Source organism: Galleria mellonella, unplaced genomic scaffold (assembly GCF_026898425.1).
Source record: "Galleria mellonella isolate WM207_F2 unplaced genomic scaffold, CSIRO_AGI_GalMel_v1 utg146, whole genome shotgun sequence".
NCBI lineage: Eukaryota > Metazoa > Arthropoda > Insecta > Lepidoptera > Pyralidae > Galleria > Galleria mellonella.
The window spans coordinates 521272-546040 of NW_026441999.1; the positions used below are offsets into that span (position 1 = coordinate 521272).

The following is a 24769-nucleotide window of genomic DNA, read 5'->3' on the forward strand; positions in this document are numbered from 1 at the left end:
ATCTCTTCTTGCCTTTTGTCTGGAACCTATTCTTCATAGAGCTGTCGAGTACACTTCCTTCCAAAATCTTATGAATTATTTTGAACCCAAATTTTATTCATTGTGCCACTGAAATATGAGAATTTAAGTAGCATTTAAGTAGCATTTAAGCGCATTCTTTGACCTGTGTGTATATTGTTTATTCTGCTTATTTTTTTATTTAATTATGTTAAAACATGTTTACGTTTAAAACTTTTAAAAATTAAACTAAAGAAATAAATTACTATTGTTACCGAAAATTTAATAATTATGTTTTTTTCTTTGTGATAGGAATCCACGATTGATCACGCCCTAACCTCATGGGAAGCGATGATGTAGTCAAAATTAGAGCTCGCGGACGCATAAATAGCCTTTTATATATATGTACATATATAATATATCACTTATTTACAACTGCCTTAAATAGATAATCTGCAGATGGAGTTCCACACCGGACTCTCATAACATTTTTACTACAACGAATTACTTACACAAATTCATTAAAAAACAATTAACATACTACCTTTTACAGTCGGATGAAAAGAAAAAACGGTAATAAATTAAAATAAAAACTGTTTTTTATCGCGGTATCGATATACACCAGCGGGGCACCAGTGAAGGATGATAAGTGAGGATGAAGCAGGTCAGTTAGCCTATCGTGACGAATTCAACAAGAATTGTTCACTATGGTTTCCAGGGGGAACCATGTGGAGGTCGACCTAATAGGGCATATTGCTAGCAATGGGGCTGTCAAACACCATTGCTGATAATAAATACTTTAAATTGTGTATCATAAAAAAAAAACTACTTCAATTGTAATAAAAGCTGTTATTATGATTTAAAAACTACTAAACCGATATTGATAATATTTGTATGGGACTAATATGTAACTTTATCCTTACAGACAAAAAATAAAGTATCAAATCCGTTTACAACTGATAGTTACAAGATAACAAACATAAAACAAAACCGAATAGAGACGCTCCTATTCGGGAGGTAAAGGGATTGTTAGCAATGGAGTTTGACAGCCCCATTGCTAGCAATGTGCCTTATTAGGTCGACCTCCACGTGGTTCCCCCTGGAAACCATCGTGAACAATTCTTGTTGAATTCGTCACGATGGGCTAACTGACCTGCTTCATCCTCACCTATCATACTTCACTGGTGCCCCGCCGGCGTATACCGATAGCGCGGGTGGGGTTACCATTCCATTATCATTTATTAAAAAAAAACCCCTCCTATTCGAAGTCGGTTGAAAATACAATAAATTAGTTTACCAACATAACCAACAATTAGGATTGTATTGCAAAACAAAAAGCCCGCTCAAGATAAAAGCCAACAAAACTTCCTTATCCAATTACAGAGGCCTAAACACAACCCCCGCCTTGAACATCTTCACCGTCCCAAACATTCTAATACGAGTTGGTATGTTTTCAGAACGTAATAACAACTTGCAAACAATGCACAAAGGCGGAACACAATTTTAAGTTTACATGTCGAGCGTATATCACATTTCACGCCCAATGAGAGCCGAGTGAGTCAGCGGTACGGGTATGGGGCCGATCACTTTGTGGACCTTACAGCGATTTTATAGATTTCCAGCGATTTCATAGATTTCCAGCGGTTTTATAGATTTCCAGCGGTTCTATAGATTTACAGCGGTTTTATAGATTTACAGCGATTTTATAGATTTCCAGCGATTTTATATATTTACAGAGATTTTATAGATTTCCAGCGGTTTATAGATTTACAGCTATTTTATAGATTTTCAGCGATTTTATAGATTTCCAGCGGTTTTATATATCTACAGTGATTTTATAGATTTAAAGCGATTTTATAGATTTATAGCGATTTTCAAAATGAACAAAATCTTAATTCGTCTGTATTTTTGTTCATATATTATATTTCTTGCTGTATTTTTTTTTTAAATCGGTAGAGTTCATTTCGGTGTTGATTCAGTATTAACTTTGGCACAATTGAAAATCTTTTTATTGGACTTTCCATATAAACAGCTCAATATTATCGTATGCAACTCACGTAGGATGGCAAACAAGCTGACGGCCCGTCTGATAAAATGTAGTAATTGTCACCTATAGACACGAACAGCACCATGGACATAAGAGAATGTACTGTTACGATTTAAACATCAACTTTTTATGGGAAATAAAACAAACAAAAAATATTTATTAAGTTCATTACTTTTATAACTAAGAAGTTTCATACAAAAATTGTATGCATGTCTTCTCGTATTTTTGCTATCAAGCAGATATGTTGACAAGGCTGTGCTTCGGTTTGAAGGATGAGATATAGAAATGAAATTACAACACAATTTAGTCTACAGAAATAGCAACGTGTCCCTTGTTAACTCAGAATGTGTGTGTAATGTTCATGGTTAGGTTCATGTCTACTTTCCATACATAAATGGACATTATACACATAAGATGTTTGACCATCCAAGATGGGTCGTCTGCTTCTTTGCCATTACAAGTCGAATTAAAAAAAAACTAAGAAATTTACCCATTCCGCTCGTCTCAGGCCACGTCCAGACCCATCTCAACACTCGGACTGACGACTATAATGGCGCGTTATATCCGCAGATGGAGTTCTATCGACCGTGCTATTGGAGTTAGCACTTCTTTGGCGAACTAGCGACTACGTATGAACTTCGGTCTTAGTTCGCGGCGGGCCAGCCTTCCTACCATGAAAATCTGCCCGATATATGAAAGCCGAACGAAACATGATCTTGATGTTAAAACAAATATATTTTTCCCCCGAATAAAAAAAGTTATTTTAATAGTAACAAAAAACCACTTATCTATGACACCTTATGTAGTCATATTACTGAAAATATTTGAATTTATAATGCCTTATGGTATAGACGCACAATTGCACTTTTTAAACCAGGCAGATAACAAAAAGCAGATTTTGTTTCGTAAGCAGCAGTTTTAAATACAAAAAAGGAAAGCGGCAGTGTTAATCGTCATAAAATTAGCGTGGGACCAATACTAGTATAAACTCAATCGATTGCAAGATTTGTCGAAACAGAAACAAAATAGGCGATGTAATCGCGTGGAATAGCGAACAAAAAGAAACTCTGATATGGTCCATTCTATGCCGGGACCACACGACTAGTATGTAATGGATTTATATTTAGTAAGTGCAAATACATAATCTTTATGTGTCTACTAAAATTACGGATTAATTAATTAATTTTCCAGTGATGCAAAACAACGTAATGAAACTAATTCGCGTGACGAGTCTGGCTCGCCCTTTGTCAATATAGATTCTAATATGCTCGCGGCAAAATGTGAGCACGTGGAGTTTACCACGTTTACCACAAATATCAACAGTTGACAGATGCTTCAGTCGTAGGGGCAGGTAATAGATGGCAATAACTATATATTTTAGTTACTATATCTACACAGATACTCTTTAATGTTGCCTTCAAAAGATTACAATAATAAACTTATTATAAATTAAATAATTACTATATACTGGTCCATGTCAAGTCTGTTAACTAAAAAAGTAATATTGCATAACAGACTTTTAACATATTAAAAAATAGATATCCGATATGGGCGATATCGCAATGGGTGATGATCTTTTTCCCGTCGTCAGTGTCCAGAGGGACCCAATATATAGATATCGGAGCGGTATCCATTTTACTCATGTTTACTCAGCCATGAGCATATTTATTTAAACTTAATCTGTATGTAAAACTAGCGACCCGCCCCGGCTTCGCACGGGTGCAGTGCTGTTACTAAATATACCCACCTACTACAGAATCTCCTTATAAACAACGTTTACAGTTTTTTTGTCATTAGACAATACAAACATGATAAAGTGCTATAGGGCGAATCGCGGCCTTCGACGTGCTATGTCCCTGCATTTTAAATCTGTAATATTTTCGGAAATATTCATTTAAATTACATTCTGTAAAGGGCCATATTGATCTATATTAAATGGACAATGTATCTAAGGTACTTAATTGAATAAAAATTAATGCTGTATTCCTTAAAATCACTTCGCAAATAAGACATTTTTTCCCGTAAAATGTAAAGGATAAAAAATGGTTATTGTGGGTTATCCTTAAGAGATAGACATATACCATCGCGAACTTTTTTGTTGACCTTTTTAAGGTAATACTGTACTACATTATCTTGATTTATCTCGTGGGGTTCAGTCAGCGTTTGCAATGTAAACGCAAAAAAATGTGTTTATTTACGACATCACATTAGAAACCTCCAAATTTATCAGTGTTTTTCTACAATATTATACATGTATTATACATATAAACCTTCCTCTTGAATCACTCTATCTATTGGAAAAAAACCGCTTCAAAATCCGTTGCGTAGTTTTAAAGATTTAAGCATACACAGGGACGGACAGACAGCGACAGCGACTTTATTTTATACCATGTAGTGAACTTACATCGATTAATAAACAATCTACATAACTTCACTTAGTGACGATTTAACTTGATTTCAAATAAATGTAATTTATTTTAATCTTTTATTTAAATCACAAATAATTTGACCGTCGATCAACAAAACCGATAATACAAAACCTTACAAACTAAAAGTAAAATTCAAATACGGCATCGACTAACCGAGTGTTTTTCAAAGTGTAGGTCGCGACCCGCGGGTGATCACCAAGGATGAGCAAGGGTCGTGACGCTTTAAGAAATTACAATTTCGCAATGTAATCAATGATTTATGGTTGTATTTAAGCGATACCTTTAAGTCGATTGGTACACATGTGTGACTGTAACTACTAATGAACTGTCAGTTTTCTCATATTGGGTTTGCTGGATGAAATCTCTATTGGAGATAGGCTCGTCTTTGTGCACTATTATGTTTGTTTTTACATTTTAATAACTTTTTGTGTACAATAAAGAATACCTAACTAATATAAAAATAAAAATGTAAAGATTTGACATTTGTAGTATAATAAAAAACATACAGGTTGATAATTACTGAGGTTAGGTAGTCGCAAAATATTTTTATATACTAAGGGGGTCGCGTCATGAAAAAGTTTAAAAAAAACACAGGTCTAACCGAGTATAAATACGTAAGGGTCTAAAAGTTTAATTATTTTATTTGGTCGTAGGTTAAACCTAACATTTTAATCACAAATACTGAAATGCAGTTTAAACCATTAATAAATTAAAATTTTTCTTTATTAAAAATAGCTGTATTTATGATAACATAATCATGTAACATAAACAGATCACAAATACCGAAGACAACGCGTAACATAACCACAAAACTTTTTTTTTTAAATAAACAATAAGTTCTCGGCAAGTGAGGCGCTATTCGGTCGACCGTTCACACCGCTACGACCAGACATCTAGTTGTTATTACTGATCGGGGAATCCATCTAAATAAATTTACATAGCGGAGCGTGGCTTCTACAAACGCAAACTGGGCGCATCTGCCAACCTGTTGCAACAGAGTCCGTGTCATTAGACCGCGAAATGGCTATTGTTTTGCTTGTAGTCTTGTGTTTGTTTATTTAATGAATTAGTCCATTAAATTTGTAGATAGAGCGATGTATTGGCGAATGCAGATTGCGGAGAATATACATATACATTGAACTTACTATTGTCACTGATTATACAATATCTACATATTGTCATTTTTTTTATTATATTCAAAAAGGAAAAGATGCTTAACCACCAATAAGTGTCAAAATTTTAGAAACCTAATTCTTTTTTAATTAATTAAATATTATACATATTATGAAAAAAATCATTTCAATTTCAATTTCGATTTTTTAACATAATATTCTCAATATGTTAATAACGTAGAAACGTTCTATAATATGGCGTAAATTTACTGGGTACAGAGGAATAACACCTTGGGCGAAACAGTATACTCTGTTATGTCCATGGTACTGCTCATGTCTATAGGCGACGGTTACCACTAGCCATCAGGTGGGCCGTCAGCTTGCTTGCCATTCTAAGTTGTATAAAAAAATAATAATAATAAAGTGTAAATTAGAAAAAAAAACTTCGCAATTACATTATAAATATCAGTTAGGTGGCAGTGATTAAACGTCACAAACAATTGTGTTATTTCGTAAAAAGAAATAACATTTACACGTCTATGTAATGGTAAATATTGCTAAATAATTGCAAATTTTTTTGCTACTGGCAACCTCCAATATTTTAGTAAATAAAATAAAAACATTCGTATCTATTAACCCTTCTTTGTATAATGGTGGAAATTTCCATCATAACATTGATTGCCCAAAAATAATATAAAAGACCAAGTCCACTTTAAGTTGATTGTGTCCGGATACCATTTTAATGTACATTGCAGGAAACAAAAAAACATAGCTGTCAAATTTATTTTACAACCATTTTTCCTTTAATTTTGAACATGAATTATCACCTTGATTTATGTCCCCAATAAAAAAAAAATCATGCAAAGAGGCGTTAAAATTAAGAAACTGATCTTAATTTTATATCACCATGATTTATTTCACCAATAAAAAAATCATGCAAAGAAGGGTTAAGTTTTGTGGCTTCACCCTGCAGACACTAGACATATGCGAGTACTCACCACAGTGATGGGGTAGGCCGGGTTGATGATGGTATACAGTAAGATGTGGTTGGGTCGCGCGGGCAGTTCGCGCTTGCGACGCGGCTCACCAGCCATATAATTGTTCCCATTACTCTGTTGGCAAAACAATAAAAAACCACCATTAATTTATTTAAAATCGAAGAAAGAAATTTTAAGTCGAAATCGTTAATTATTGCAATAATATTAAAAAAAATATCAATCACTTCAAACTTAGATAGATATAAAGTCTTTATTACCAAAAATAAAAGTTAAAAAAAAAACAACAATAAAAAAGAAAAAAAAAATTAATTTAGCTGGATGCTGGAGCCGCCTCAACTGTTGCTATATATAATATGTACACCTCCAGCGAGATGTACCTACATAGCGCTGATTTACAGGCGGTCCCTTAACCTCTTTAGCTTTAGTTTGCTTGGGGGTCGCCAATACCCATTTTTCAGATAGGAGACTCAATACACTGAACAAATAATAAATAAATAAAAAACTATAACCACAACTAAAAAAAAAGAATAAACTTTTCTTTCACTTCTCTGTTTCTATTATAGCACAGGTGATCACATTATCCTGGGCGAAAAGAGACAACATAGAGCAACCTGGCCCTTGATTGCAATCAGCCGTAAAGTAAAAAATGCAGCCGATATAAATACAGTACAGTACAGTATGACTCACGATAATTATTTTTCAATAATACCACTTTTATTAACTGATAGTCCACCTTATCGTAAATGGCAACCGTCGCCTATAGACATGAACAGTACCATGGACAGCGCGGACTGAACTATGAAGCCTAAGATATCCCTCATGGGGAGAAAGGGATTGTCAATAATGAAATCTGATAGGGCCATTGCTAGCAATACACCCTAACAGGTCGACTAACAGACGACAGGTCGTTAAAATTTTTATGAATTCATCATGATGAGCCAACTGGCCTGCTTCATCTTCATCTATCATCCCTCACCGGTACCCCGAAAGCGTATACAAAAACACGAGTGGGACAGAAGCCAACGATGTTGTATAAAGTCTCTCTCTGGTAAGTCTAAAAAAAATACTCATATTTTTTATAGATAGATACTCTTTATTGTTACCTCCAATAGATTACAATAGTAAACTTATTATAAATATAAATAATTACAAGAAATAATATCAGAGTGAGAAAACAATGGGCGACCTTATCGCTAAGAGCGATCTCTTCCAGGCAACCTTTGGATGGAGAGGAGTAATTATAAACAATTTGGTGGAAGGCACGATGAAAAATTCTGTTAGTTCTAAATATGGGAATATAAAAATATAAATATTATCCCTACTCACACACATACATACCTATACACACACACACACACACACACACACACACACACATACACATACACACATTCATACATACACACATAATGTCGAATATAAAATCCACTTCTCTTTTGAAAAGCTTTGTTCACAGATATCAATGGCTTGTTACAGAACATTTCTAAACTAAGCCATAAATACCTGAAGTATCTACTTCTCTACGGATATATTACTCGAAACAGCAACGAGCATTACAATAAAGTAGCGAGTAACGAGAACACAAATAGCCCAACATTAGACTATCGTCATGCGATAAATCAAAATAAACGGACGGCGGGTGCAATTAAACGTCCGTGTACAGACAGATAAATCAGAGTGCAGTTGCAATGTTCTACGTGTCACAGTATCTCATATGCAGTAGTACAAGTTTCTAGGACCAGGATACAATGAGCAGTGGTTCAATGGATGAAGATGGTAAGGTAACCCCGTCCAATGATATGGACTTATGCAAACTAACTCACTAAAATTCACATATCCCCTCTTAAAGAGAGGAGATGGCAAACTAACACCCGGCAAAAGAACAGTCGGCCGGGGTTCAGAGCCCCAGCGAGAAAAACCGGCGTACAATGCGGACAGACTCTAGGAGCACCGCTTTCTGCATCTTTCCCGGGAGTGAGCCGCCTCGGAATTCCAACCGTCTGAGATGTTGTTCCAGACTACTTAAGACAACACCGTTCACCGAAAAAACGATTGGAATGATTTCGGTGTACGCCACCCCCCACATTTCGGTCACCTCGTGAGCCAGATCGAGATATTTTCTCTTTTTCTCGGTTTCGACTTTCACGAGGGTCTCGTCATGCGGTATGGTGGCATACACCAAAAACACCCTCGAGAGTGCCCGATCCATCACCGCGATATCAGGTTTGTTCACAAGAACTGTACTGTCCGGATCGGTCCCAGTAGAGCCTGACATTATTATTTTTACAAAATTCACATCTCCCCTCTTAAGGAGAGGAGATGGCAACTAACCCCCGGCAGAAGCACAGTCGGCCGGGGTTCAGGGCCCCAGGGACAGAAACCGGCGTACAATACCGGGCAGTGTCTAAGAGCACCGCTTTCTGCATCTTTCCCGAGAGTTTATTATTATTTGATTAAATTTTTACAAAATTCACATTTTTTTTTACAACGCAGGTGGCAAACGAGCATGCGGTTCACCTGATGGTAAGTGACAAAAGCAATGTAGCTACCAACTCTCGGGTCACCAGTAATCTCGATGAGGCGCGCTGCGATCGTATTAAAATATTAGCTCAATATGTTATTTTTATTGTAAACTAATGACAATTTAAATTCGAACCGCTATATACACATCAGTCCGTCTGTACGTACACTGTGACAACCGAACGCGTCCACGCTCCAGTGTTGAGACATTGATTTACATGGAACATTTTGTAAACTGCCATGCTTGTTTTCACTCGGTAACTTGCGTTTGTACACATTTATAAAACTACGTAAAAAACAAGCGAGAAACGTTTGTATCGTTAATTGCATATATCCATAACTTTTATTTAATGGATGATAATGAAAATGCCTGCGCTATTGGTATACGCTGGTGAGGTACCAGTGAGGGTTTCGACTTCAAAAAGGTGGTACTCAATTCGGATTTATCCTTTTTATGTTTGTTACCTCATAACTCCATCATATGTGTACCAATTTGAAATATTTTTTTTTTTATAAAAGGTTAAAAAAATTGTTATAATATGTGTATAAGAATTTTTAATAATATACCCGAAAATATTATAAATATAAAAACACTGACAAAATTTAAAAACACACTGTACAAATGGCTTTTGGACAAATGTTATTCCTCAATTAAGGACTTGTTGGACTAAAGAATAATTCTACTTTATAAGCACATAAATAATATTTCGTTAATAGTATTTGAAAAGAAGTTACCATAAATATTAAAATTTTGCATGCCATTGTTTTGGCAAAACACGCCTGTTTCTAACATATTATTGCTAACATCTGTATACCGTGTTTTTCAGCAAATAAATTATATTATTGTTATAGATTTATAGATTGATTCCATAGAAATTTTATCAAAATATAATACTAAAGAAGAGAGGTAGTAAGATTTAACGGAGGTTCATAAAAGTTTGATCGCACCGAATAGAAGCAGGTAATCTACAGGCGAACTACCTGGACATTAAAGGATTTAGAATAAAAGAAAGAAGAATTGACATGTATTTTAAACTCGGAATTTTTATTTACATACAAATAAGCTGACAAAGTACAATATTGCGATTTACAAAGAATCCCATTACAATTGTGAGAAAACCAGTTATTTTAACTTAAAAAATAACTATAAACTAAAAAAATCTTAGTCCATAAGCATATCCTTACAGATAAAATACCAAATCGGTTTACAACTGACGGAGTTATTAGGTAACAGACCTATTTTTTCAAAACAAAACTATTTTTTCATTCGGTTGATTAACACGAAACAATTAAACCCTGTCCAGTGAAAAATAATAATCAAAATCATTTTGGCATTGATAAACTTAGAATGGCAAACAAGCTGACGGCCCACCTGATGGAAAGTGGTAACCGTCGCCTATAGACACGAGCAGTACCATGGACATAACAGAGTATACTGTTTCGCTCATAATACCCTCCATGCGTTGCCACTCCTGAGGACTCAGTTGTTATTCTTCTGTAACCAGTAAATTCACGCCATAACCCACCCTTCAAACCGAAACACAGCCATGCAAACACAACTGCTTTACGATAGAAACACGAATGAGACAGAGGTAGCCAAGCAAACGACTTTTGTACAAAGTCTCCCTCTGGTAAAACATTTTGACAATAAAAAAAAACAATACAAATAAATTGAAAACCGCTTTATGAAAATAGAATTGGTAAGTTAACATTCAAACTTTGTAGAATAAACATAAAACAAACATGAAATCGGGAAGTGCGCGATACTGTAATAGGACGGCACGACACCGGAGCACACTCGGGCGGAATTAATCGCAACAAACAATTAGTTATAATACCGAGCAAACGTAATAAGGAGACGCTGCATGAATATTCATCATCATGAATCCACGGTGACGCCCAAGATGTACCATAAACTGGCGCAAGTCACGAGCGAGAGGAGTTCTCTTTACATGTATGTCTAGCTGTTGCCCCCGACTTCGACCGCGTTTCCGTCGTTTTTGATAAAATAAGTAGCCTATGTCCTTCCTCACGGTTCAGTGGTTTTCATGTAACAGACATATTTCCCTTCACTGCTCTGCTCATATTGATCGTAGCGTGATGAAAAGTATACTATAACCTGCCCAGGAGTATGGAGAATAATTGTACCAAGTTTCGTTAAAATCCGTCGAGTAGTTTTTGTTTCTATAACGAACATACACACAGACAGAGACAAAAATTTTACTGCTTGCACTTTCGGCATCAGTATCAATCACTAATCACTCCCTGATAGTTATTTTGGAAATATATTTCATGTACAGAATTGACCCCTCTACAGATTTATTATAAGTATTTGCGAATTTGCTTTTGAGGGCAAAGCAGTAAACTGAGTTGCAACCATTTTGTGTTGCTATGGCACGCGCATGAAAAAAGGAACTTGTTGTTTTATATATTTTGCTTTTTGTTTTTTTTTTTCTTTGCTGCTTTTTTTTTGTTTTTCATTCTTTTATCTCTTTTACTGTGTATTATGTGTATGTTTGTATTGTAATTTGTGTGCTGTAAGTAATGCAAATAAATTATCTATCTATCTATCTAATATTTTATTATATATTTTAATATTTTATCGCTTGCTTTCTCACTGCATTGGGTTGACTGGAAGAGATCTCTGTCAGAGATAAGTCCACCCTTGCTCACAACATTTATAAATACATTATATTACATGTAATTTACAAATGATGATGACTAAAATATCATTATATTAATGTTCTTCAACTATCTAATATACGACTGTATTAGAAAATAACGGGCAGTTTATGCCTTGTGCCGATAAAAACCAATTAATAAAATGAACAATATCGATTACAACAAATGGCCCATATTGCTCGCCGTCTAAATTTAAACCAATGCAATTGACTGTATCACTAACATTTAGAAATACAATTTAGCTATTTCTACTTTAAACCGATATTTTTATCTTTTACACAAGTTCTTCTCTTAAACAAGTTTGCATGTTTTCTTTTTTGACAAAACGAGACAAAAGTGACATTTAATCCAACCCCCCCCCCCCTTTCTTGGCTATTCTACCATAGCCTTTATCTATCGAGGGAAAAGGGATTGTTAGTAATGAGATCTAATAAAGCCCATTGCTAGCAATATATCCTATCAGGTCGACCTGCAAGCGGTTCCCACTGGAAACCATTGTGGTTAATTCTTGTCGTATTTGTCATGGTGAGCCAAATGAGTTGCATTACCCCCTATTGCATTATACCATTTTCACCCATCAAAAAAAAATATTATATCGTCTTTAATAGACTTTGCTACAATGATATTAAAAAAAAAAAAACTAAATAGTTGCCAGTTTTTGATGCTTTTCCTATTCTAATTAACGTAGTTAATTAGAATAGGAGCCAGCCATAACAGCCTAACTTTATTACTACAAAAGTAAACTGATGTCCAAACTGTAACTAACAATGGACGGGCGATGTGTGCATTCATAAAGCCACAGTCTAACGAATTACAATGTTACAAGTCAGACGAATCTATGTACGACATTTTTTTTTATACAACTTAGAATGGCAAACAAGCTGACGGCCCACCTGATGGAAAGTGGTAACCGTCGCCTATAGACATGAGCAGTACCATGGACATAACAGAGTATACTGTTTCGCCCACGATACCCCCCATGCGTTGCCATTCCTGAGGACTCAGATGCCATTCCTCTGTACCCAGTAGATTCACGCCTTATTCCAACCTTCAAACCGAAACACAGCCATGCAAACACAACTGCTTCACGGTAGAAACACGAATGGAACAGAGGTACCTAAGGAATCGACTTTTGTACAAAGTCTCCCTCTGGTAAAAGGTATATATATAAAGTATGTAATGTAATTAACTAAATTACAAGCGATGGTTACCATCATCCGTGTTGCAACTTGTGAATTACATTTATATTTAAATTATAACGCTTTATTTTAAATTTAAATAACATTTATAAAATTCGTGTACGTGTATAACGGACTTGGCAGTCAATCATCAACAGAGACCTGAAGAAGACCAAGTGAACGACTCGGCGACCCAGGATAGAAGTGCTTGGTGAATGATAATGAGGATATAATCCCAAATGAAAAGAACAAGGCTCGACATAGAAAGAAAAAGAGATAAGAGAAAGAGATGAAAAATTAATTATTACATTTTGATCTGGATGTAACACGATGTGATTACACGCAAATGGCATTTATATACATGATTTTTATTGCACACTTTTTTTAATTAACTATTTTTTACATTATTAACTGTATATTCCTATTCGTTTGAGCTACTGCTTGCGTTTTATACACTGTGACGCCGTTCTAAAAACGTCGTCAGATTATAAAGCGACTGTATACAGCGTACGCCTGCAAGGTACGCGTGACTTTGCCAACAAGTGACATTGCATTTGGTGGGATAATAATTTTATTTAAATGAGGCAATATATTTCTGCCTCGTCTCCCAAATATCTCGGGTATTATTAAGATGCACTTCTGTTTCTTTGTTCTCTTTATTATTCGTGTATATTTTGTACTGAAAAAGTAATATACTCTTTTAAAAAACAATTTATATATTTTTTTTAATATTATTCTGAACTGAAACTGCTTACTTGCACTGGGCGGGATTTTTATAAAAAAAAAGACTATTTAAAAAATATTTTAGAAGGAGACTTTGTACAAAAGTCGTTTGTTTAGGCATCTCTGTCCCATTCGTTTCTAACGTGAAGCAGTTGTGTTGTGTTGCGGTTTGAAGGGTGTAAAATGGCAGTGAATTTACAGGGTACAGAGGACTGATAGCCGAGTCCACAGGAAGGCAACACATGGGGGTATCATGGGCGAAACAGTATACTCTGTTATGTCCATGGTACTGCTCATGTCTATAGGCGACGGTTACCACTTTCCATTAGGTTGGCCGTCAGCTTGTTTGCCATTCTAAGTTGCATAAAGAAATACCTCCACGCGGTACCCTCTGGAATCCATCGTGATTCATTGTTGAATTCGTGTATATATATATATATATATATATATATATATATATATATATATGTATATATATATATATATATATATATATATATATATATATATATATATATATATATATATATATATATATATATATATATATATGTGTTAAATACAACATATAAATATCAAATAAAAGAAAACTATATACTACATATATACCAAATTTCATATTGATTGATCGAGTCATTTAAACGCTAAGAGATAACAAACAAACAAACTCACATTCACGTTCATAATATTAGTTACAATTATTGTTTGTAATTAAGATACTGTCGATTAGCGGCGGCAGTCGTCCAGACGCTCCATACACACAACTCTTGTAATCTTTTAATGCCGTAACTCTCAACATATTTTGTTATTTTCCCAGTCCAGGGATTACGTGCCGGGGGGGATTTTCCTGCAAGGGGTCGTAATTTCCTTAATGATAAGGAAAAACGTATTAAGTTAATAGTGATGGGACAGCAAATCTCCAGCAACGTTATAATTATAATGCGACATTAATGCGATTAGCCGACTTAAAAAAATAAGGTATATTAGATGTAATTGTTTTTTTGTTGTAAGTTAAATTTAAAGGTTTATAAACATTCAGATTAGAATTTCCATCTAGATATATTTATTATTCTAAAATAAACCTTTAGTATTAAAAAATAATAATTAAATTCGATTCTTAACTTGTAAGGATATCGCGTGATATACAGACAGAAAAAAATACAAATTGATAATCCAGTCACTTTAAAAATAAATTATTTGGGCATTCTTACTTCGTCACTGCATGGTACATAATGTATACTAATATCTATCTATCTATCCTCTTTAAGAGCTGCGCTCTTGTCGGTGGAGCTCTTGCCACTCACTATGAATTTCAGCGAGTCTCCTCACCTCTTGATACGACACGACACCAACTCCTTCCTTGATCTGTCTGATGTAACTATGTCTCGGTATCCCTCTTCCCCTTATCTCTAGAACTGTTAGTCCAACATCAAAAATTCTTTTGTATTTGATAACTAGTTTCTCGTGGAAGGTTATAGATTTCTTTTAACGTTATTTTAAACCACCATACGATCATGAGCGAAGCCGCGGGATACAACAAGTACACGTACATAATTCTATACCTTGTAGTTGTTTTATCGGCTGTTGACTGTCTACTGGTAAACATAGCCTTCCCCCATAAGGGGGGTTTGATGTCACGTTTGGCAGGTGGGTTGACAACCACAATTTAGCTTTTGGTGATGTTCTAAGAGAAAACGCTGCTACCCATCCCTTCACCATAAGCTCCCTTAATCGTCTCTTACGACACCCACGGGAAAGCAAGAGGTGATCTATTCTATGCCGGAGCCTACACGACTATATGGAACTATATACGTGATAGTGTAAAATATAGGCCTTTGTTGAGTCCATTCGCTCTATACACGAACGGATCGTCACTCAACATGAATGGGGCGTCATTATGGTTTATTCCGACGTGAAAAGGCGGGAAATTGTTGATGTGACACGTATGGGACTTGTGCGCCAATGATAATCAATGATTGTGGGAATATGTACGCTGATTTTGTTGGCGATAAAGAGAAGTTTAAGACTATATTTTTAATGATACTTATAGATAGATAAAAAAAATAACAACAATGAAAAAAAAAAACAATTAATTTTACACAAAATCATTTTATACTGATAAAGCTGATGGTCCACTTGATGGGGAGTGGACCTATAGACTTGAACAGCATCATGGACATAATAGCATATAATCTCATGCGTTGCCATTCCTCAGGATTACAAGGTTATACCTCCGTATCCTGTAATTTCTCATCTATTTCCCACACAAACCAAACCGAAATAGAGGTATAGAGGCAAGTACTGCAGCTCTAAAACTGAACAGTCGGTAGAAGTACAAACTGTACTGTAGAGGTACTGAAGGGATATACATTCAGATTGGTTCAATTTTCAAATCCGAATAACTAATTCTGCTACGATTGAATTGTCTTTCGTGAAACACAATCTTACGTTATGTGTTACGAATTGAAGGGTGGGATATGGTAGTGAGTTTACAGGGCACAGGTGTAGAGGCATAACGCCTGAGTTCTAAGGAATAGCAACACATGAGAGGGGTATCATGGACGAAACGGTATACTCCATGATACAGCTCATGTCTATAGGCAAATTGTTTGCCATTCTGAGTTAAATAAAAAATAAATAAAAAAAACTACTTTTCTCCATGCAAAGGTTGCCTGGAAGAGATCGCTTTTAGCGATAAGGTCGCCCATTGTTTTCTCACTGTGATCATTTCTTGTAATTGTTTGTATTTATAATAGGTTTACTATTGTAATCTTATGGTGGGAACAACAAAGAGTTATCTATTTATAAAAATGTTAAATAAAAATAAATATAAAACAGCAGGACAGGTACATATTTCATTTTATTTTTAAGACTAATACGAACGTCAGAAACAACAATCATGGAGGGCATTAACTGCGCGTGAGAAGGATGGCCGCTCGTCAATTCGCCATGATTTTGTTTATACGGCAGTTTATAAGACGTAAATCGGAGATTGGGGGTGGTAACATTAAGTGGGGGCGTCGAATTGCGGCCACAGCGGCGCCCCCCGGCCTCGCTCGGAGTAATCTCGCCGTTAAGGGTTCTGTAGATGATTATTAAATAAGTGACTTCAAAGAGATTGTCCCTAATTCGTTTGTATTCTTTGTGTATCCAGCCAATTTTAAATTTTTTTTTTTTTGTAAACATCCCGCTACCGCTCTGATTGTAGAATGACCTTCCTGCCGTGCTTTTCTCTAGAGACTAAACCATGGGGTTCTTCAAAAAGGACGTAATAAGGTTTCTTTAGGGTCGGCAACGCGCGCGTGACTTCCCTGATGTTAAAGGCGTCCATATGCTACTGTAACCCTTTACCGTCAAACAAGCCACAAGAATAATATAAAAAGAAATATAAACAAAATTTTATAACTGAGTTTTTGCTGTGTAATAATAAATAGAACGACTTCAATGGAGACAAAATAAGTATGGGAAAATAACGAAAATAACCTATACCGATTTCAGTTGTCAAAATCAATTCAGAATTGACGAAGGTATAGTGACACAGGTAAAAAATTATCAGGATTTTTTTATCTTTTCTATTACATGGGAATATAAAAAAAAACTGAATACAGAGTCTCATTTACCATTAGGCATAAAGGTACTAGAAAATTAGCGATTATAACAAAGTTTAATTGCATCTGTACAATTAATTTAAGCAATAAACTGTGTTGTGACCATTTTGTTTTACTATGGCAGACACATGCAAAAAGAAAACTGTTGTTTTATACATTTTAAGTTTTTGTTGTCTTTTTTTTTTGTTTTTCATACCTTTATCTCTTATTACTGTGTATGTCTGTATTATGTGTATGTTTGTTTTATTATTTGTGTGCAGTAAGTAATGCAAATAAATTATCTATCTAATTAAATATAGTTATATTACATCTATTACATTTGTAATATTACTAAAAATTTATAGGATGTTAACATTATAAATTGTTTCTGTTAAATCAACGCACCGCCATTTACTCTGTCTGTTTATCGTAACGGTTGAATAGTAGAGAATGCCATCAGGCATTAAGTCCGCCCTGTAGACATGTTTTAATGTATACCAAAATATAAATAAATAAAATAACATTGTTATAAAAACAAACAATCAAAACGCGAAATTGCCTACTATTTGTACACGTTTCGGGTACGGAACCCCAAAATTTCCCATCGGATTTGCCGAGGGTCGGGACGGTCACAGCGCCCGTAGGAGGTAAATTAAATCTGCTCTGAGACTTACAGTAATTTTTCTTTGCGTTTCCGTTTCATAGCAGTTCAAAATATAACAATATTGTTAACTACCAATAATATCTAATGTGATGCTATTAAAAATAAAACCTAGTTTTTTTAATAACTTTTTTTCATCAGAGGGAGACTTTGTACAAAAGTTGTTTGCTTAGGCACCTCTGTCCCATTCGTGTTTTTACTGTAAAGCAGTTGTGTTTGCGTGTCTGTATTTAAGTTTGAAGGATGAGATATGGCACTGAATTTACAAGGTACAGAGGACTAACACCTGAGTCTTCAGGAATGGCAACGCAGGGGGGGTATCATGGGCGAAACAGTATACTCTGTTATGTCCATGGTACTGCTCATGTCTATAGGCGACAGTTACCACTTTCCATCAGGTGGGCCGTCAGCTTGTTTGCCATTCTAAGTTGTATAAAATAAATATATGTATAATAATTCAATAGTCAATAGTTTGCGTCAACCTTAATATTTAAAACGGTATACCGGTAAACAGCCGAGTATGGTTATACTTTTCATAAGTTAATATTTGTATGATTTACAATCGTTTTATGGGGGATCGCTTTGACCCAGTTACTGCTAAAACAATAATCATAATTGGTTTGGAATTTCGGGTGACGTATTATTTTGTTAACGTTACAGTCGTCGCCGTGCGACATATTTATTCAGGCTAGTTAACCTGAATTTTGAAGACTTCAGTGGCGCGGTGGACGTGTTGCTAAGTGCATATAGGGTACCTGTTTCGATTCCCGATTCGGTCAATTTCGAAAATGAACTTTTTGATTTTTTTTTACAACACAGGGAGCAAACGAGCATTCGGCTCACCTGGTGGTAAGTGACTACCGCCGCCCATGATCACCCACAACACTAAAGGCATTACAGGTGTGCTGCCAGTCTTTTAAAAAGCAATATGCTCTTTTCTTGAAGGTTATGTTGTCGTATCGGTTCGGAAATACTGCCGCTGGAAGTTGATTCCATAGAGTGGTAGTTTCTGGTCTGGGTGTTTTGGATTGTGTTGATGGTATTCCTTGCCTGGTTCCTCATAACACAAGGTATCCTATCACTTATTTTCAACCGACTTAAAAAAGGCGGTTCTCAATTCAGTTGTTTTTAAGTTTGTTACCTCACAACTCTGTCAGTTCTATACTGATTTAGAAAAAAATCTTTTTTGTCTGAAAGGATATACTTACTAATTAGTCCAACAGAAGTCGATCTAGTAGTTTAGTTATAAAATCAACATAATTGGATTTGGCACAATTAAAATTGATTTTTTTTTTGCGGAATACCATTTTTTATTTTTTTTTTATACCACTGAGGTGGCAAACAAGCATACGGCCCACCTGATAGTAAGTGGTTACCGTAGCCTGCAATACCAGAGGTATTACGCGCGCGTTGCCGACCCTGAAGAAACCTCTTTACCCCCCTTTTGAACAACCCCATGCTGAAGTCTCTTGGGAAAACCTCGGCAGGGAGCTCATTCCATAACCCGAGTGTTCGTAGGAGAAAACATCTCTGAAACCGCGTTGTAGTTAAGTACTTACGTCTACCTAGTTTTCATAGTACAAGCTCTACTTAGTTTAGACATAGAGGGCGCTATATATTATGTTTACTAGTATTTATTATTTTTTAAAGTTGTGTTATCTATTGGGTACATACGATAAAAAATTACACAGATAAAATAATTTAGTTTTTTTTTTTACTAATTAGTCGTGAGAAAAAATCAACAAATTTTACATAATATTGATAGAATACCTAAATAAAAATAAATCAGTAAAGAAAAGTAAATTTAGTTAAAGCAAAATATAATTTAACCAATTTGAGAAAGGTTCTGGAGTGGCGACCGCGTACGGGTAAACGCAGTGTAGGACGACCCCCTACTAGATGGAGCGACGATCTGAAATGCATTGTAGGGCGTTAGAGGATGCAGGTGGCTCAGGACCGTTCTTTATGGCAGTCTATGGGGGGAGGGTTATGTCCAGCAGTGGACGGATAATGGCTGAAATGATGATGAAATACATATTAAAATATAAATTACCACAAAAATATTAACATGTCTCGCCTTGTCCACTCTGAAACCTATTTAGCTTGTATGCAAAACCCTTCTCACGCTTGACCCGTTTTACACAATCCAATTTTTAGGGTGAATTTACAACATAACGTATGCTGTCTACACTATCCGAAACTACGAAGATAACTGCGTAGGGGTTAAACCGGTGGATTTACTGCCAACGGGTTACTTAATCGTATCGCGGGGTCCCCGGGTGCGCGCTCGGCGACTGGGGGGTTCGCAAATGCTCCGACGGGAGCTGACGTCAGCGGAATACCTACATATTCAAATTTAACAAGTATATATTTTATTATACTATTTATTTTATTGTTAGGGATGCAAACGACACGACACGAGCGAAAACTTGCGATACACGTGGCATTTGAGTGCATTGCGACGTAGTTGTCAAGTGTGGGTATATGTACACGAAGATATACTGTGTTAGAAACGTCAGTATCGTGAGAACAGCGCGCGGAAACGGACGTTTCACTACGGAGTGTATATATTTTATATTGTTTATTTAACTCAACAGCTAAACATATCGTGTCAATATAGGAAACTCGAAATATTTCTATCGTTTTTCGACCCATGTTTCTTTAATAAAAATGTTAAGTTACATTGATGACACTCTCTTCAATGGCTTAATAATGTCGATTTCACTGTGTTTACTAGAGCCGGTACAAAACGTATACGTAACAGTATTTTGTAGCGTCTCTACTTTCGACGATAAGCTTCGTGATAAAAAAAGCAGAATACAAAAAAACCTTTACAAGAGATAACTCACTTATAAGTACGTACTTACTACCGATGGGTTATTAAATCGTGTCGCGGTTTGTAAATGCTTCGCTGGGAGCCGGCTTCAGCGGGATAACTACATGTGGAACGATATTCCAAGAACAACAAGTATAATATACCTATTACTCCGAAAATTTACTGGGTACAGAGGAATAACACCTGAGTCCTCAGAAATGGCAACACATGGAGGGTATCATGGGCGAAACAGTATACTCTGTTATGTCCACGGTACTGCTCATGTCTATAGGCGACGGTTACCACTTTCTATCAGGTAGGGCCGTCAGCTTGTTTGCCATTCTAAGTTGTATAAAAAAAAAAACTCCGAATAACGAGACTTTAATTTACTGATAACCTACATTGCAAATATTTGAATTTAGAACGAGAGATTTTGTTTCACATTAAATAGTTTTTTGCTCCGCAACGAAAAATCTTAGGTACTATATTCACAAAATTAAATCGGAACCAACAAGGAAGTTACGTTGCACTCTATCCATTGCAAGTGTCAGAAACAAATACTAATTTATTTTTATTTGCATCCGGCAACTAGAACAGTCATATTAATATTTTAATTTGTATGTGGCAACACTAAAATTCAACCTGTTACCTTTGAATGTAACCGTGTCTACTATTTGCTTGCTCTCAAATAAAAAAATATTTTTCATTCCAAAACGTTTTTTAACTTACTGAACAATCACCAGCATCTTTGGAGAGTTACTAGCTAACTGTACAAAAAGAAATTGTGAACACCTGTTCAGTATTCGTGACGTAATCACATAAAGTATTATATTTTTGCAAAAAATTCAGACGAACACGAGAATTTCCTTGTTTTCTGAAGACGCTAAAGAAATTTAAAACTATTTGGTGTCATTATTTTCGTTAAGCTTTTCTTTTATTGTCAGGTAGGCAAACGATCTGACGGTCTACCTGGTGGGAAGCGGCTACCGTTACCAAACACGAGGAATAATACCGGTGCATGGCTGGGCTTTAAAAAAATATGTATTGGCACGTATTTTAAGTAGACCTACAAACACTTAACAATGTTATACGAAAATTGGCAGAGTCTTACAACGCTATTGCAAGTTAAACTTGACGAAATCCGAGGTAAACAACTAGTACAGTTTTTGCTTGGTTTGAGACTATTTTTTATTTTATTTTTTGTATTAAAAATTGGGCTTAAACTTTACAAGATAAAGCCACCAAGAGCTTTACCCTTAAAAACGTAGCACTCACACGATTTACGAGAATTAGTTGCAATTTTTGCTGATTCAACAAAACCCTTGTTCGAACGAAGTGGATTTATTTCGCAAAGGGGAAGTGTGAGCCGATATCGGCGACGTGGGAGGCATAGGTACTCATACCCGGCGACAGAATCATTTAATATCATTATCAAACCATTTAAGCGTGAACAAACGTGTATATTTGCATTACAATATAGACAATAAAAAAAAAAAAAACAATTACACTTGAATAAATAACTTAATATTTTTCTTTGAAATAAAAACAAACTTTTTCAATCGTGACAACATTACTGTCTATTGTTATTGCAAGACGAATAAAAAAAAACAAACCGATGGAACAACGAAATCTTTCATATTTGAATTTAGAACGCGAAATCGTAAGACTATCAGTAATTCTGCTCTGTAAAGAAAAACAGCTGGCAAAACAAGAGCAAACCTATCTACTCAAAAAAAAAAAGCTTTAAAACTGGCAACGTATTCACGTAACATAGGCACAAGAAAAAAAGAAAAAAAAAACTAATTGAGAAACTGTTCTTTTTTTAAAAGATCGCTTAAAATACGATGTTTTAGGTGAATAGAAACTACATAAAAAGTTGCCAGCTGATTCAGTAACACGTTGTAGGCGTTATAAACCATTATACGCACTCATATCTACTACTGTGACTGAACATGGGATCTCTCGAAGCTTGTTACCTCCCGCCCATTGGTCATGCTACCTTTTTATTGCTTTGAAAGTGCCACGTCACCTAAAAGATCTTGTTTTGCAAAATAACTGAAAGGCGAATTTTCACTGCGCTGATGTGTTTCCGCTTACTTGAGTGTAGATAAGTATAGATTACTCTCGTTCAATGTTCTCCTCAATTCTTAGACTGTATCCAGTTTCTACATGTTACAAAATTGTTATGGAAAAGACGGTAGTATAATTTAAGATTTTGCACTGCAATAAAATCATTTTAAGTTTCAGTTATTTCAAATAACCTATCGTTATCACATAAGCCGTTTACTGTCCATTAGTGGACATTAGCCTATTCCTTGGGGAGGTTTTGCCAGTAGTTGCCACGCTTGGCAGGCTAATTGGCAACCGCAGTTAGGCTTTCGATATGTTTTATTTAAGAGAGACGCTGCTGCCCATTCCTCGCCCACCCTTAGTCGCTTTTTATGACACCTACAGGAAAAGAAGGGGTGGCTTATTCTATGCTGGGACCACACACATAAGATAACTAGTATGAAAGTGAAAATTCTTGAAGCGAAAAAAAATAACAACTATATTTTAAAGCAAATGTAAAAAAATAGTAATTAACGACAAGAGTCAAATTTGAATTTTTGAAAAATTTTGTATTTATAGAATAGAAAGTATTATATATTTATAGGATACTTTCTATTCTATAAATTAGTATTTACTAAATTACATATTACACTTGTTTTAAATACCACGAATATATGAGAAGGTTATGAACGCCTGCAACACTAGGAAAGTCATGTGCGCGTTGTTGACTCGAAGAAACCCTAATAATATACCCTTTTTGAAAAACCCCATACCATAGTCTTTAAGGAAAACCTCGGAAAAGAACTCATTTCAGAGCCTGATTAAAATATAAAAAAAATCACCACGTCAAATTCCAAACCTCATTAATGGTTTAAAAGGAGACTATATGAACTACCAGAGGGAGACTTTGTACAAAAGTCGATTGCTTGGGTACCTCTGTCCCATTCGTGTTTCAACCGTGTAGCAGCTGTGTTTCGGTTTGAAGGGTGGGATATGGCGTGAAATTACTGGGTACAGAGGAATAACACCTGAGTCCTCAGGAATGGCAACGCATCATGGGCGAAATAGTATACTCTGTTATGTCCACGGTACTGCTCATGTCTATAGGCGACGGTTACCACTTTCTATCAGGTGGGCCGTCAGCTTGTTTGCCATTCTAAGTTGTATAAAAAAAAAAAATTGCGTAAAACTTGATTAAATGTGATCAATTTACAGTGTCGTTTTTAGTCTGTGATTGCATATCTTGAGTTTTGAATATTTATGTAATATATATAAAATATTTTACGTAGCAATACCCCACATCCTGAACTGTCAATTCGCGTCTCGTCCTATTCGAAACAAACAGACAGCGGCATCGAGTCCGTCGTATCGAATTATCAAGGCACTATTTCCAGTGTATACTGTATAAAATTGAGCACACTACATGACATGATTTCCACGTATCTCACAATGGCACAGAATTTTGAGACAGGCGGTATTAACGTCAGTAACTCCCCCCCCCCCCCCCCCCCCCCCCCCCCCCCATGGTATAAAAAAATTCATCATCTTTATATCAGCCTTTAACTGTCCAATGCTAATCATAAGCCTCCCCCTTTGGGGGGGATTTTATTTATTTATTTATTTATTACATCCACTGGGTGAGCCTTAAAGTCTTCCAATACGCTCACCCAGGAAAGCATGAGTACAATAACATATAAAAAGGAATATTATATAAAAATAACAAAAATAATTTAAAAAGATTTAACTGAAACAAAAAACGTCTGAACACAAATACTCTGTGGTTACTCGACGAAACTCCAGCAAGTTGCGAGGCAAATACATCCAATTGCGGATACTGGCTCAAAATATCATTGAGTAGTTTGCCAGTAGTCGCCAAGTTTGGCAAGCGGATTGGCTATCGCCGTCCGGCCGTCGTCTTTGGTCACCGTCAGGCTTTGGAGACGTTTCAAAAGGGACGCTGTTGCCCATCCC

At 35.6% G+C, this 24769-nt stretch overlaps 1 protein-coding gene across 2 annotated transcripts in view; it reads right to left on the reverse strand.

The window, feature by feature from the left end:
• LOC113513714 (heterogeneous nuclear ribonucleoprotein L) overlaps nucleotides 1–24769 on the reverse strand; it is a 464939-nt gene that overhangs the window by 342765 nt on the left and 97405 nt on the right. For both annotated transcript variants that reach the window (XM_052891996.1, XM_052891997.1), the window contains exon 2: nucleotides 6584–6697. In XM_052891996.1, the coding sequence (XP_052747956.1) occupies nucleotides 6584–6697 (114 nt within the window). The remainder of the gene's footprint in view (nucleotides 1–6583; nucleotides 6698–24769) is intronic.